We start from the raw sequence: 13,776 nt of genomic DNA, 5'->3' as shown, positions 1-13,776 counted from the left end.
TGATGCTGGGAAAGATTGAAGGCAGGAGGAGAAGGGGACGACAGAGGATGAGATGGTTTGGCACGATTACTCATCAGTTCAGTTCAGTTCAGTCGCTCAGTCGTGTCCGACTCTGTGACCCCATGGACTGCAGCACACCAGGCTTCCCTGTCTATCACCAGCTCCCAGAGTTTGCTCAAACTCATGTCCATCAAGTCAGTGATGCCATCCAACCATCTCATCCTCTGTCGTCCCCTTCTCCTCCTGCCTTCAACCTTTCCCAGCATCAGGGTCTTTTCCAAGGAGTCAGTTCTTTGAATCAATTCTTACTCATACCTCCAGGCAAATAAGTACACCAGGTGCTTTCTAGAGAGCAGATTTTGCTTGGGACAGGTGAGGCATGTGAGGGTAGCAGGTTGGATAGGCAGGAACCATGGGAGAAGGAGAGATAACAGCTCATGTCAGCTCAAATGGCCTGTTTTACCTTCTTTATGGGATCAGCTCCATGTGACTCTGAAGTGTTCGACTCAGAGGAGAGACCCCCAGGGCCCAAGGCAAGGGTATTCCCAATGGGAGCCAAGGGAAGTCCTCATGGATAGACGAGTGTGTGCCACCTTCTGCTGATTTTGTCCTTGGATGGAGAGTGGCCCTGCCCTCATTTCACTTTCTCCCTGATTATGATGGGACCCACTAGAGTCGCATCCAAGAGGCATTTTCTTTGTAAATTCCTTACTTCAGTTCAGTTCAGTTGCTCAGTCATGTCTGACTCTTTGTGACCCCATGGACTGCAGCATGCCATGCCTCCCTGTCCATCACCAACTCCCAGAGCTTACTGAAACTCATGTCCATGACTCGGTGATGCCATCCAACCATCTCGTCCTCTGTCGTCCCCTTCTCCTCCTGCCTTCAATCTTTCCCAGCATCAGGGTCTTTTCAAATGAGTCAGTTCTTCTTATCAGGCGGCCAAAGTATTGGAGTTTCAGCTTCAGCATCAGTCCTTCCAGTCAATATTCAGGACTGATTTCCTTTAGGATGGACTGGTTGGATCCCCTTGCAGTCCAAGGGACTCTCAAGAGTCTTCTCCAACACCACAGTTCAAAAGCATCAATTTTTCAGTGCTCAGCTTTCTTTATGGACCAACTCTCACATCCATACATGACTACTGAAAAAACCATACCTTTGACTAGATGGACCTTTGTTAGCAAGGTAATGTCTCTGTTTTTTAATATGCTGTCTAGGTTGGTCATAGCTTTTCTTCCAAGGAGCAAGCATCTTTTAATTTCATGGCTGCAATCACCATCTGCAGTGATTTTGGAGCCCCCCAAAATAAAGTCTCTCACTGTTTCCATTGTTTCCCCATTTATTTGCCATGAAGTGATGGAACCAGATGCCATGATCTTAGTTTTCTGAATATTGAGTTTTCACTCTCCTCTTTCACTTTCATCAAGAAGCTCTTCAGTTCTTCACTTTCTGCCGTAAGGGTGGTGTCATCTGCATATCTGAGATTATTGATATTTCTCCCGGCAATCTTGATTCTAGCTTGCGCTTCATTCAGCCCAGCATTTCGCATGAGGTACTCTGCGTATAAGTTAAATAAGCAGAGTGACAATATACAGCCTTGAGGTACTCCTTTTCCTATTTGGAACCAGTCTGTTGTTCCATGTCCAGTTCTAACTGTTGTTTCTTGGCCTGCATACAGATTTCTCAGGAGGCAGGTCAGGTGGTCTGGTATTCCCATCCCTTTAAGAATTTTCCACAGTTGTGATCCACAGAGTCAAAGGCTTTGGCATAGTCAATAAAGCAGAAGTAGATGTTTTTCTGGAACTCTCTTGCTTTTTCGGTGATCCAGCAGATGTTGGCAATTTGATCTCTGGTTCCTCTGCCTTTTCTAAATCTTATTTTTTTCTTATTTTACTTAATAAGGCAGTTGCAATAACATCCCCTGTTCCGTTCTATTCTGTGTAGAGGGAGGAAAGCAGAGCTGTTGCCTGCTGTGGCTGGACCTCGACCCTCCAACTCTGGAGGCATTTAGGATGGAGCTGGCATCCCTCCCTGCCCTCCCCCCCCCCACCCGGGTGCAAGCACTGAGTCCAGGAGCTGGGACTATGGGAGGGAAGGTGCTCGTGACCCTTCCCCTGTCTTCCTGCTGGCTTTTACTCTGAGGACAGGGGAGAGGGCTGTTCCAGGCCTCGCTGGCAGCCAGGCCAGTGCTTGTGGTAGGCGGTGTTTATATGAATGCGCAAATGTTTATGTGAGATTGCCAACCGGTTCTTTATGAGTCTCTCAGCCCTTCCCCAATAAAAGCTGTTCCCTCAATGTTCTGACAGGCCCCGCATCTGTAACTAATGTGTCACTCGCTCAGCTAATGCAGTCCACTTGTGTTTATTTTTGCACAAAAGCAATTTATCCAGCCGCTCTGGGGAAAAAAAAAAAAAAGCCCTGTAGGAGCCCTTCTTTGGAGCAAAATGTTTTTCCTCAAAAGATATTCCAAATGCTCACAAGGCAAGGCAGACTTCTGGTGTACATGCCTGACTGTGTCTGTGGGTCTGTCCTGAGTGTGAGGGAGTGCAGGGCACCTGACGTGGACAAAGGCTTTGTCTCCGAGCACGTGGCTGTGTGTCTTTGTGCCCCTGTCTTGGACTGAGTGGCTCTGAGTGTTTACCCCTGAATCTGAGTTCTGCTGGGTGTGTTTGGGTTCCTTTTTGGAAAGGCCTTGGGGGTGGGGCTGGATCTAACTTTGCATTCCCTCTGGTGGAGATAAATCAAAGTTGGGAAAGTGAGTTGTTGGCAGTTAAGACGCCTGGAGGAGGAGGCTTGAGGAAGAAGGAGAGGGGGGCGAAGGTTAAAAGGGAGGATGACTGGCTTCAGAGCAAAAGGAACATTACCGCTTGCCGGCCGAGGACCGTAACTATAAACTGTGGAGGAAGGCCCAGGCGTCCCTTCCCGCAGTTGTAAATTTTATCATTCCCACTCTGTTTCCCTCCAGTATTGGCAGAAAGCCTTCAGCATGAAAAGGATGCTCTGCGGGCTTGTTTGGGGGCCGCTGTCAGGAATGAGGGAGCTTGAGAAGCCATTGCCTGCTGCACAAGCAGGTCTCTGGGAAAAGGCACCAACCAGTGGGGTGGGGAGGTTGGGAGGGGCATGTCTCCATGAGGGTGGGGGTCACCAGAGTGGGGGTCAGGGGCCCTCAGCACCACTGAGTGCTTGGGGTCTGCCAGAGGGGAAAAGAGGTGCTTTGGGCTGGGGAAGGACCTGGTGGACTCTGGTCCTCAATCTCCTCCCAGTGTTTGTCACTCTGACCTTGGTCAGTCAGTGAACCAGTCTGGGTTGGGCTGGAGAGTCCAGAAGACTCCATGTAGACCCCTCCCACCGCTGGGAAGTCTCCAGGATGCCCATGGCCAGTTGGCATGGAGGAGGTGGCCCTGATGGCAGATGCCTTTCATGTCATACCTAAGTGTCCCAGCAATAGTAATGGCGTATGAGGACAGTGGTTCCAAGACTGCGTGCCTGAAGAACCTTCTCACTCTTCACCTGAAGTAGATGTCTTCTCACCGCTCACACCAAATCTTGGCTGCCTTGTCCAGATCTGCAGGAAAATATTAGGTTAACATTTTGGAGTTCTTCCCTCTTCAGTTTTCCTCCAGTAAGTCTTCATTAAATCTCTGGTGCCTGCCAAATGATAAGTCAGCTGATATTTACGTAAACATAGAGAAACGGACAACTGTGCTTTGCCCGAAGGCTTGTTTTTGCGAACCTGGGCTGTTCCAATGGTGATTTTGTCTGGCATCCACGTCCTGGCTGTGAATTGGGGTGGTCAGGGGAAGCTGTCCATTTGTCTCATGGTTTCTCTGGCCAGGTGGCATTCGCGGTCATCCCTTTGTCTCCCTGTGACCTGAGCAAACTTGGCTTCAGGGCCTGCTCTTTGTCTTGGCCGGGGTGTGTGCACGGAGGAGGAAGGCAAGAAGCAGAAGGATGTCAGTCAAGTCTGGACTCTGGTTTCCAGTAACTGAATTCAGATTGGATACACGTGAGGGTAGGACAGTGGGGAAGGCATCTGAAAAATCAGGGTTTCCCTTTCGAGCTCAGTGTCTCCGTGGAATGAATGTCCTGTTCTCAGAGCAGGCCTCCCTGCCCCATCCTCATGCCCTGTCTGGGTGTGTTCCCTCGGCGCCTGCCCTCAGACCCTCCGCTTCCTCCTGTTTCTGCTTCTGTCCCTCCTTCTGGTCACCCTGGGATTTGAAACTCCTTCTTGCAGTTAAATTCACTCCTCAGCTGGTGGCGGCCCCTTAGTGGCAAGCAAGCCTCCCGGTCACCTCTGTCTGGGGAGCCTCTGGGGCAGGCTCAGGCGTCGCCTGGGTTGTAAGCCTCTTGCTTCCCTGGGCTGGGGGACAAGGGAGAAGTGGAGGGATATTTGGGCGTGGGGGCAGAAGCACCAAGGAGGTGATCTTGTACTCTGGAAGGAGGCTTACTTTAGAAAACAGAGACACAGATGTAGAGGATGGGCACATGGATTCCAGGGTGGGGTGGGGGAGATGGAGTGAGGGATGGAATGACGTATGTACACTGCTGTGTGTAAAATCTGACAAAGAATCCACCTGGAGTGCAGGAGATGCTGGTTCAGCCCCTGGGTCAGGAAGACCCCCTGGAGGAGGGCATGGCAACCCCTCCAGTACGCTTGCCTGGAGCATCCCCTGGCAAGAGGGGCCTGACCGGCTACAGTCCATGGGGTCACACAGAGTCAGACACGCCTGAAGCAGCTTAGCACACAGCACACATGCATAAAATAGATTAACTTATGAGAACCTACTGTGTAGCACAGGGAACCCTACTCAGTGCCCCGTGGTGACCTAAATGGGAAGGAAGTCCCAAAAATAGGGGATATGTGTACACAAGTAGCTGATTCACTGATTAGTTTCTGCTGAACTTTGCTGTGCAGCAGAAACTAACCCAACATTGTAGAGCAACTATACTCCAGAAAAAATAAGAAGAATCCAAGAGAAACGCCGGCTCTGACCAGCACATCTATCCGAACGTCAGGCTCACCAGCCTCAACTCCCTGCTTGACTGAAGACTGTGGCAAAGCTGTCCTTTCTCGCTGTGGCCTTTGGGGTTGCCCGGCACCCAGGCTGGCTCTCTTTCCTAACCAGGCGGCTCACCTCCCACTTTGGCTGCTGCAGGCCATGGAAAGCACCATCCCGCTGAACATATGGATCAGGGAGCCATAATATCCCACCAACAGAATGTTCTCACATCCTAAAATGAGGATTCACAAGCCCCACTGCCCACGCGGACCCTGGAGGGGGTGAAAGGAGAGGAGGGGCGGGACCCAGGGTTGGGCATCTGTGAGGAGGGGTGGCCCTGAAGCTCCTTGGAGCACATACTGTGTCCAGGGGGTGACCCTGCATAGCAGGAAAGGGATGCAGTTTTGGAATGCCATCCCAGTGGAGCCAGCTCTTCTATTTTCACATCTGGACTACTATGTGGACTCTCCTAATGTTACGTGTTGGCAACAAAATCCAACTTAAAACATGGTGTGGGCCAAGCAAAACACGTCTGCTGGCCGGTCATGGCTCGGTTGCCCCTCTGCTGGTGTGAAACGCTGAGGATATTGCGCTGTGGGTGTTCGGGGATGTACGCTGAGACATCAGGCCTCAGGCCTGAGCTCACTGGGGAATCCCGGCGTCAGGTGCCATGAAAGCTCACGTGCCTTGCTGAAGGCTGCACACAGCCTGTTTCCTGAGAGCTTGATGTGTTGCCTACACTGTCCTGGGGTACATAGGCTTGCTTGGTCTCCAGACAGGGACGCAGAGCCCTGCTCTTCCACTGGGCACTGTCCTGAGGGAGCCCCTCTAGGGAGCCTGGGGCACGGAGGACGGGAGTGGCCACCCTGGGTCAGGGAGCCTTATCCATGCAGGTGACAGATGGATGTCAAAGACGGCTTCCTGGGTTCTGGACGTGATACCTTCTCCAGAGGGGGGGACTGCTGGAGAATCACTGTGTTTGCGGGGAAGAGCTAGGCATCTCTAGGTTTTGCCCCATGTTCTTAGGTTGGAAGAAAGGGAGAGGGTGGCCTTTGGCCTGAGAGGGGACATTTCTGCTTTGCTCTGTGTGTGGCCACTAGGGTGAGAAGGCATGGAGCAAGGCCCAGAGCCCCAGTCTTGTCCCAGAGGGTGTTCTTGGGCTCAAACTGGGTCCCTAGGGACAGCCTGGCAGTGACCACCAAACTTGGGAGGGGCACTCATGTTGGCTCCAGGGCCTCTGAAGCTTCTGGGATCATCAAAGGGCAGGGAAAGAGCTCAGGCCTCAGCTCTGCCCTTTATTAGCCTATGACTTGGGCAGTGATGTCACCTTCTAGGTATTAGTCCTTTGTCTATCAATGGGTCTGTCTCGTTGGTCTGTAGCCTTCATCTAGCCTCCAGGTTCTCTGAAATGACTCTGCTGCCATTGCTCCATCTGACGTATCTTTCAGAGCATGGATGGAGCTGTTCCTTCACCCCCGACTCCCCAGCAAGGTGCAAGGCACACCACAGGTGCTTAGCATGTGTTTGTTGAATACGTGAGCAAGACCAGCTCCCTGGCAGCAAGCAGCAGGCCACCCACAGGCACAGAATGAGGCAGGCAAGAGAGCTCTGGGGCACGGGCCCACTCTTTCTGGGACTTTATGCTGGGAGCAAGGGTGCTGCAGGCTGAGGGCATCTTCTACAACATCGGCTGACCACTTGCCCAAGTCCTTTCGGGTCTCTGAATGTTAACACTTTAAAATGCAACCCTCTGGTGGCATCACAGGGAACAGCTGGGCTCTGGGGTGGCGGGGGTGAGCCTTCAGCCAGCACGTGCTCGGCCGCCAGTTCTGCCGCTGGAGGCAGGTGGGAAGGGGCAGGCCAGGCCCCGTCTCCTGGTTCTGGGAGGAGCAGGAGCAGGAGAAGACTGCGCCTGGGCCCTCTGGGGGGTCTTGCCGTTTGCAGCTGCACCTGTGGCCCAGGCCTGGGTTCTGGGCTGGAGCAGTTATATGGACCCCAGCTTTACCTAGGAGGCCTGTGTGGAGGGAGGGGAAAGTCTAGGGGTGTGAGGGCTGGGCCATCTGGGAGAATCGTTCTTTAGGGTGGCAGTGGTGCTCTGGGATCCCAGGCAGGAGCCCTCACCCCAGGCCTCGAGCACAGTGGGGACTTCAAGTAGCTTGCTATCACCCCACTGCCTGAGGCCGCCTCTGGGGCAGCCAGAGGTCTCTCCTGACTGCGTCACCCATCCCGCCCGCCCTCATCTGTGAGCAATGCAGGCGTGAAAGGAGGTCTGGCCGTGGGCGTGTCGTCACCCTCCACAGGTGTTGCTCCGAGAGTCACTGAGTCACCGGGAGAGCTCCTCAGGGACTCTGGATCTAGAGCTCGCTGGATGTGAAGCTGGAAAATTTTCTTTAATCCTCCACCGTCTTCAGGCCTCATTCTCCTGGAAATACCTTAATGGATGGTGAGCTAATGCACACCTATGTAGACACATACTGGTTTCAGAAATACAATTAGAAACGCAGTTGAAGGCCTCCGTGAGCACCTCCCAAACACACCTTCCTTCCACTGCACTCCCCTCCTCCCCAGGAAATAATTGTGTGTGTGCTAAGTCGCCTCAGTCGTGTCCAGCTCTTTGTGACCCTACGGACTGGAGCCCACCAGACTCCTCTGTCCAGGTAGATTCTCCAGGCAAGAATACTGGAGTGGGTTGCCATGCCCTCCTCCAGGGGATCTCCCCAACCCAGGGATCGAACCTTGTCTCTTACATCTCCTGCATCGGCAGGCAGGTTCTTTACCACGAGCCCCACCTGGAAAGCACATTCGGCATCACAAATTTCTTTAACTTTTGACTGCATATGCATGTTATTGAAAGTATTTACAGAGTTGTTTTGTATGCTTTGAAACTCTGTATAAATAATGTCATTCTAATATGTATTCTTGTGCAATCAGTTTTTGCCTCTCAATATGTTTAGGGATTCCAGCATGTGGACACGTGTGGCTGTGGCTTGCTCATTTCCTATGCTGTGTAGAATTCCACTGCGTGACTGCATCACTTCTCCAAGGAGGCCTTCTCCCAGCCCCGCAGGGTGGCTCTGCTCCTTAGGGGTTCTTCCTTGTGGCAGGAACTCCTGGTTTGTAGGGTGCCAGAGCCCTTCCCTTACTCACAGAGCCATTGCTTCACGGAGGAGGAATTTGAATGGATTTCAGGCAACCTTGTGTTTTCCATAAATCAGTGTTAAAAGTGAAACCCCAGCCCAGTGGGGCTGCAATTGCAACCAGCTGAGTGCAGCCGGATGGGCTGATTTGAACCTGGATGGAAGGAGTTTTGTGCTCCACACGGACAGACCCTTTGAGCGGGACCTGCTGGCCAGCCTCTCTCCAGTGCACAGGGGAGATCGGGTGCGGCTGCTGCCCCCCAGGCCGAGCCCTGTGTTGCCCCTGGCTCGAGACCCATCCCCCTGTCTGCCCTGACCACTCTTGCTTTGCCCAGTGGCCTCCAGCGTGGGTTTGGCTACGTGGATGTGAAGATGGGTGTCGTTGGACCTGCTTTGGGGAGGGACCGTGAGTTTCTGGAACCTGCTGGGGGCAGCCTGTCCTGAAGGGGCTTACATTTTAGACCCTTGTGAAGGAGAGAGGCAGCAAGTCCCCACACTAGTTCAGACCCCAACCCTTAACACCCGCCGCACAATGACTTCTGTAAGCCTACGTACTTCTGCCTTTGTGGCCCCTTCCTCCATAATAGGATATGATCAGTAATACTTGATGATTGCCTTACTACAAAGCCTATGGTAGGCACAATCCTGGCCCTTGGTGATATCTGTGTCCTACTCCCTGGAACCTGTGAATATGTTCTCTTACACAGCAGGTGTGGTTAAGCTAAGGATCTTGAGATTGGGGATCATTCTGGATTATCTGGGGGAAGGGCAATGTGATTATAGGGTCTTCAGAAGTGGAAGAGGGGGCAGGACATTCAGAGTGATTACGTGTGGAGACTCAGCCCACCGCTGCTGGCTTGAAGATGGAGGAAGAGACCCTGGAATCAAGCAGTGGTTAAGTTCAGTAGTTACGTGAAAGTCACTCAGTTGTGTCCAACTCTTTGCGACCCCCTGGGCTATAGAGTCCATGGAATTCTCCAGGCCAGAATACAGGAGTGGGTATCCCTTCTCCAGGGGATATTCCCAACCCAGGGGTTGAACCCAGGTGTCCTGCAATGCAGGCAGATTCTTTACCAACTCAGCTATGAGGGAAGCCCTATCAAGGAGTGGTGGCAGCCTCTAGAAAGCTCCTCCGTCCATGGGATTCTCCAGGCAAGAATACTGGGGTGCCTTCCTGTATTGCCTTGCTCTCCTCCATTGTCCTGCCTTCTTCCAGGGGATCTTCCTGACCCAAGGATTGAACCTGTGTTTCTTAAGTCTCCTTCCTTGGCAGGCAGGTTCTTTATCACTAGCGCCCCCCGGGAAGCCCAACTTGTTAGCAGAGCAATAGAAAACAAAGACAGGCAGCAAGTCCTATACCAGTTCAGACCCTGGCATTCAACACCCGCTGCGCCCAGAGCTTCTATGCTTTCGTGAGATACTTTCTCCATTAAAAAAAAAAAAAAAAACTTAAAAATTATGCTTAATTTTAAATAAGTAATATTCAGACTGTGCTGGTATAAAGGTGAATATAATCAGGGCTGAATTCATTATTATGTTTGTTTTCTTATTCCTGGTTTTTTTTTTTTTTTTTTCCCAATCAATTCTTGGTTTATTCTTTTACAATATCAACTTCCAAAAAGTAACCAAAGTATTCCTAAAAATACACAAAACAGACCTTCATCTTTGCATTCCTTTCCCAATAAACACAAAAAGTATGTACAGCATGTTTAATAATATGCAATATGCAAAAGCTTTGTGTTGCTGTTAGCAACATCTATACCCACCCACCCTCCTTATTCACAAAGTGTACCTCTACTAAACACAATTACATCACTAAGCCTGTTAGTTTGAAAGGGTTTTCAATTTGTTAAAACTGGAAAATCTTGGTATAGGGGCTCCACTCATTTGACTCAAGGTTATAGACTTCCACCGTATTCAGAAACTCATTGCCATCAAATCCTCCCACTGCATAAATTGTGTTCCCTACAGTTGTAATCCCAGCATTGCTCCGTGGTGAAGTCATGTTTCCCATCATCTTCCATTCATTTCTAGCTGGATCATACATCTCCACACAACTGATGGCATGAGAACCATCAAAGCCACCACCTACAAACAGTTTTCCGTCAAGAACAGCCACTCCAGCTCCTCGCCTAGCCACGTTCATGGATGCAATTAAAGTCCAGGTGTTGTTTTCAGGGTTGTAACGCTCTACTGTGTTCAGACAATTCCAAGACTCTGCGCCTCCAATTATGTACAAATAACCACCAAGCTCACAGACTGCAGACTGGTGTCTACGAATGTTAAGAGGTGCACAGCTCGTCCATGACTTTGTTATAGGATCAAATACATCACAATTTTTCAGTCCTTTTTGACCATATGGATCTGATCCACCAACGATGTATAATTTCCCATTCAGAGCACACACTCCTGCATTACAACGGTTAGTTCTCAGTTCTGGAACAGGAGTCCAGTCATCTATGTTTGGATCATACATCTCTCCACAACTCAGGTCATCTGAGTGACCATTTGATCCACCTACCACATAGAGTTGGCCCATGAGTACGGCCATTTGAAATCGTGCTCTTGGTGTCCTCATGGGAGCAAGAAAGGACCAGTGATCTGTGTGTGGATCATAGCATTCAACTGTTCGAAGACATTCCTCTCGGTTATAGCCACCTGCAGCTATGAGTTTGCCATTCATCTCTGCTGTCCCCAGACCAGATCGTGCATACTGCATAGGAGACATGGGCTTCTCAATGAGCTCATCTGGGTGCATCTCAAAACTTAAACTTTTAATAAGTTTTGGAGTACTTGTTGGTGAGCTCTGTGGGCTGTTTCGCCCATGAAGGAAAATGACACAGAAAATACCGTCCAGTACAGCCAGGCACAAGTAAGTGTTATTTGAAGTCTTCTCCGAAGCAACGATTTTCCACTCATGCTTAGGGCTTTGTATTGTAGCATTTGGAGAAGACAGACATCCAATGGAACTGCTACTTATCTGCTTATGGCCATTCTCACGTGGTGGCTTTTTCTGCACAAACTGAATGTGGTCATCATCACTGCCAAACACCTCAGCCTGTCCATCTAGTAGGTTCCCATCAAGCAGCTTGTGATCAGCTGAGTAGTACAAGGTTTGAACCTCTTCCATCAGCTCTTCCAGACTGTCTCCATTCTCCCAGATGCTACGCTGCACCCAGTTGATTACCTTTGTATACAGTTTGCCATTACTGGGCAAGCAAACATTATCTTCAAGCATTACCTCCAGCTTTAGCCGTGGAAGTTTAAGAAACTCTTCCTCTTCTGAAATTTGTAACAAATGTTCCTGAATGTAAGCGTCAACCTTATTCAACAAACGTGAGTCTCCCATACAACTCGCAAAATTTCGGTAAGAGATGCAGCTGGTAACATCCATTCTAGATAGTAAATAATCACCACAAACCTGCTTTACACGGTCCATCTTCAGCTTTTTTGCTGCAGAATAAACATCTTTGACTAATTCCTTATCAGCTTTCAACTGAGCAGTGTAGGCATAATTCAACAAGACTTCAACAGCTTCCGGATTGAGATCATCAAACTTAACATGAGAAACTCGGTGAGGATCACTGTCACTATTAAAGATTTCAAATAAATAGGGACTGCAGCAGGCCAGGACTGCTCTGTGTGCTAACATCTCATGGCCACAGACCTGAAGTCGAACATCACAGAACTGCCCACTTTTCCTCAGGGCATTCAATTTGGCAACAGAAGATTCAATGAAATTTTCATCTTCAAACATTAAATATCCATTGGGAATCATTTTTCCTTTTAAATTTAGCTGCTATACTGGTGAGAACAGTATTTCTGGGATGCTTTAAATAATCCAACAACAAAGGAAACTCAGCACTTCGGCGAGGTATGAAGACAGGTGGTTGAAGAGAAGGCAGAGGAGTCTTAACCTCTAATGTTGATGCCAAAACTATCAGGCTTGAAAATGATGTAATCAAGTCCTTTAAAGCTATAGACAAGAATTTCTTCTGTGATAATCATGCATCATAATCTGGTTCATCTCTGAAGAGATGAAAAAACTCATCTCTGGATCTTCAACAGGGAGCAGGAGGAAGCGGGCGGGAATCGGCCCAACCGAAAGCGCCTCGAGGCCGCGAAGGAGGGAGCGACCGAGCGAGGAGCGGACGAGCGCACAGCCCCGCGGAGTGTGTGAGGCCGGGAGCGCACCAGGAATTCGCCGAGACCCGCTCGCTCGCTCGCTGGCACAGCCGCGCTGGAACCGCAGGCGGCGAAACTCTGCACAGCAGCTCCGAGCGACCGACCTCCACGCGCGTCCCGGAGACACTGCCGCCGCGGCGGCCCGCGCGCGCCCTATTCCTGGTTTTAAAAGAGATGAAAACATTTGAGGGATCCCTCAAGGAATCATGGGCCCAAGGCCCTGGACCTAAGAGCGATATTGACCCCGATGGCTGCCAGGGAGCCTCCACACTGTCCCTATGGGGACAGCAACCCCTCTCTTCTGCAGGACACTTTCGCTGCCCGGGTGGAGGCGAGGTGGCTGTGGATTTCCTCAACCGCAGTCTCCCCAGGCCTTTCTTCCATCGTGGGGGCTTGGGCGCCACGTGAACAGAGGGCTTGGTGCGTGGCGTGCCTGCTAGAGCAGAGGGCAGCCTGAGTTTGCTACACAGGACCGCAGGGCAGATCCTTCTCTGTGCCTTTGTTTGGTATTGAAGGGTGACATCTCCAGATCAGTGTGCACTGGGATTGTTAAGACTGTAGCCAACGGTGTGGGAGCTGTTGGGGACTGTGCGTGGTGAGAGTGTGACGCTTCGGGGTATAGGACAGGGCGTGCTAGTCTGCGTTATTGGGGCTATCAGATGGCTCCCCCATCCCAAGGGGTTATCTTGAGGGAAGCCCTGATTTTGTCCTGGGGACAGAAGAGGATGTATTAGCCAGCTCAGGCTGCCGTAACAAAATACCACTGACTGGGTGGCTTAAACAACAGAAGTGTATTTTCTCGTGGTTCTAGAGGCTGGAAGTCCAAGAGCAAGTTGCTGGCAAGTTGCATTTTCTCGAGGCCTTGCTCCTTGTCTTGCAAGTGGCCACCTCTCTTGTGGCCTCTTTCCAGAGCAGGCACCCCTGGTGTCCCTCTGTGTGTCCAGATCACCTCCTCTTAGAAGTTCACCAGTCAGATTAGATTGGGGTGAACCCTAAGAGCCTCAGTTTCACTTAATCACCTCTTTAAAGGCCCTAAATTTTAGAAACCGGTTACATTCTCAGGTTCTGGGATTAGGGCTTCAGCACAAGAATTTGGGGCACAATTCAGCCCTTGACAGGGTGATGGAGGCCAGAGGTGGGGCTGCCGCAGGATTACACAAGGGCGCCACACCTAAGGGGCTCAGTTCATAGCACAGACAGTTTTATTATTTGGAATTCTTTTTCATTTTGTTATAATAATTTTATTGACTCCAAAGTTGGACGGTTTGTGTATTTCTTAAGGCAGGTGGTGCTTGTTCTAACCCTAAAGTATATTATGATAATTTCCTGACTAATGGCAATAAAGTATCCTGAAAGAAAAATGCCTTTTTCTACGTAGTCTCGATATTTTGGGATTGACAGTGGCTGGGCCACATGATTGTCCAGAACTCAAGACTGGCTTGGAGACCTCAGTT

The 13,776-nt window shown here is 50.4% G+C and overlaps 1 protein-coding gene across 1 annotated transcript; it reads right to left on the bottom strand.

Moving 5' to 3' along the window:
- Positions 1 to 9,725: 9,725 nt before the first annotated feature.
- On the bottom strand, positions 9,726 to 12,161 carry LOC138080234 (influenza virus NS1A-binding protein homolog). Its single transcript, XM_068973181.1, has one exon. The coding sequence runs from the start codon at positions 11,913 to 11,915 to the stop codon at positions 9,987 to 9,989; it is 1,929 nt and encodes a 642-aa protein (XP_068829282.1). The 5' UTR covers positions 11,916 to 12,161; the 3' UTR covers positions 9,726 to 9,986.
- Between the last annotated feature and the right edge of the window lie 1,615 nt (positions 12,162 to 13,776).

Source organism: Capricornis sumatraensis, chromosome 1 (genome assembly GCF_032405125.1).
Source record: "Capricornis sumatraensis isolate serow.1 chromosome 1, serow.2, whole genome shotgun sequence".
NCBI classification, from domain to species: domain Eukaryota; kingdom Metazoa; phylum Chordata; class Mammalia; order Artiodactyla; family Bovidae; genus Capricornis; species Capricornis sumatraensis.
This window is presented reverse-complemented; position numbering and strand designations above follow the sequence as displayed.

Excerpts from the sequence above, each read along its gene's own strand:
- LOC138080234 (XM_068973181.1), bottom strand. The coding sequence starts at position 11,915 with ATGATTCCCAATGGATATTTAATGTTTGAAGATGAAAATTTCATTGAA.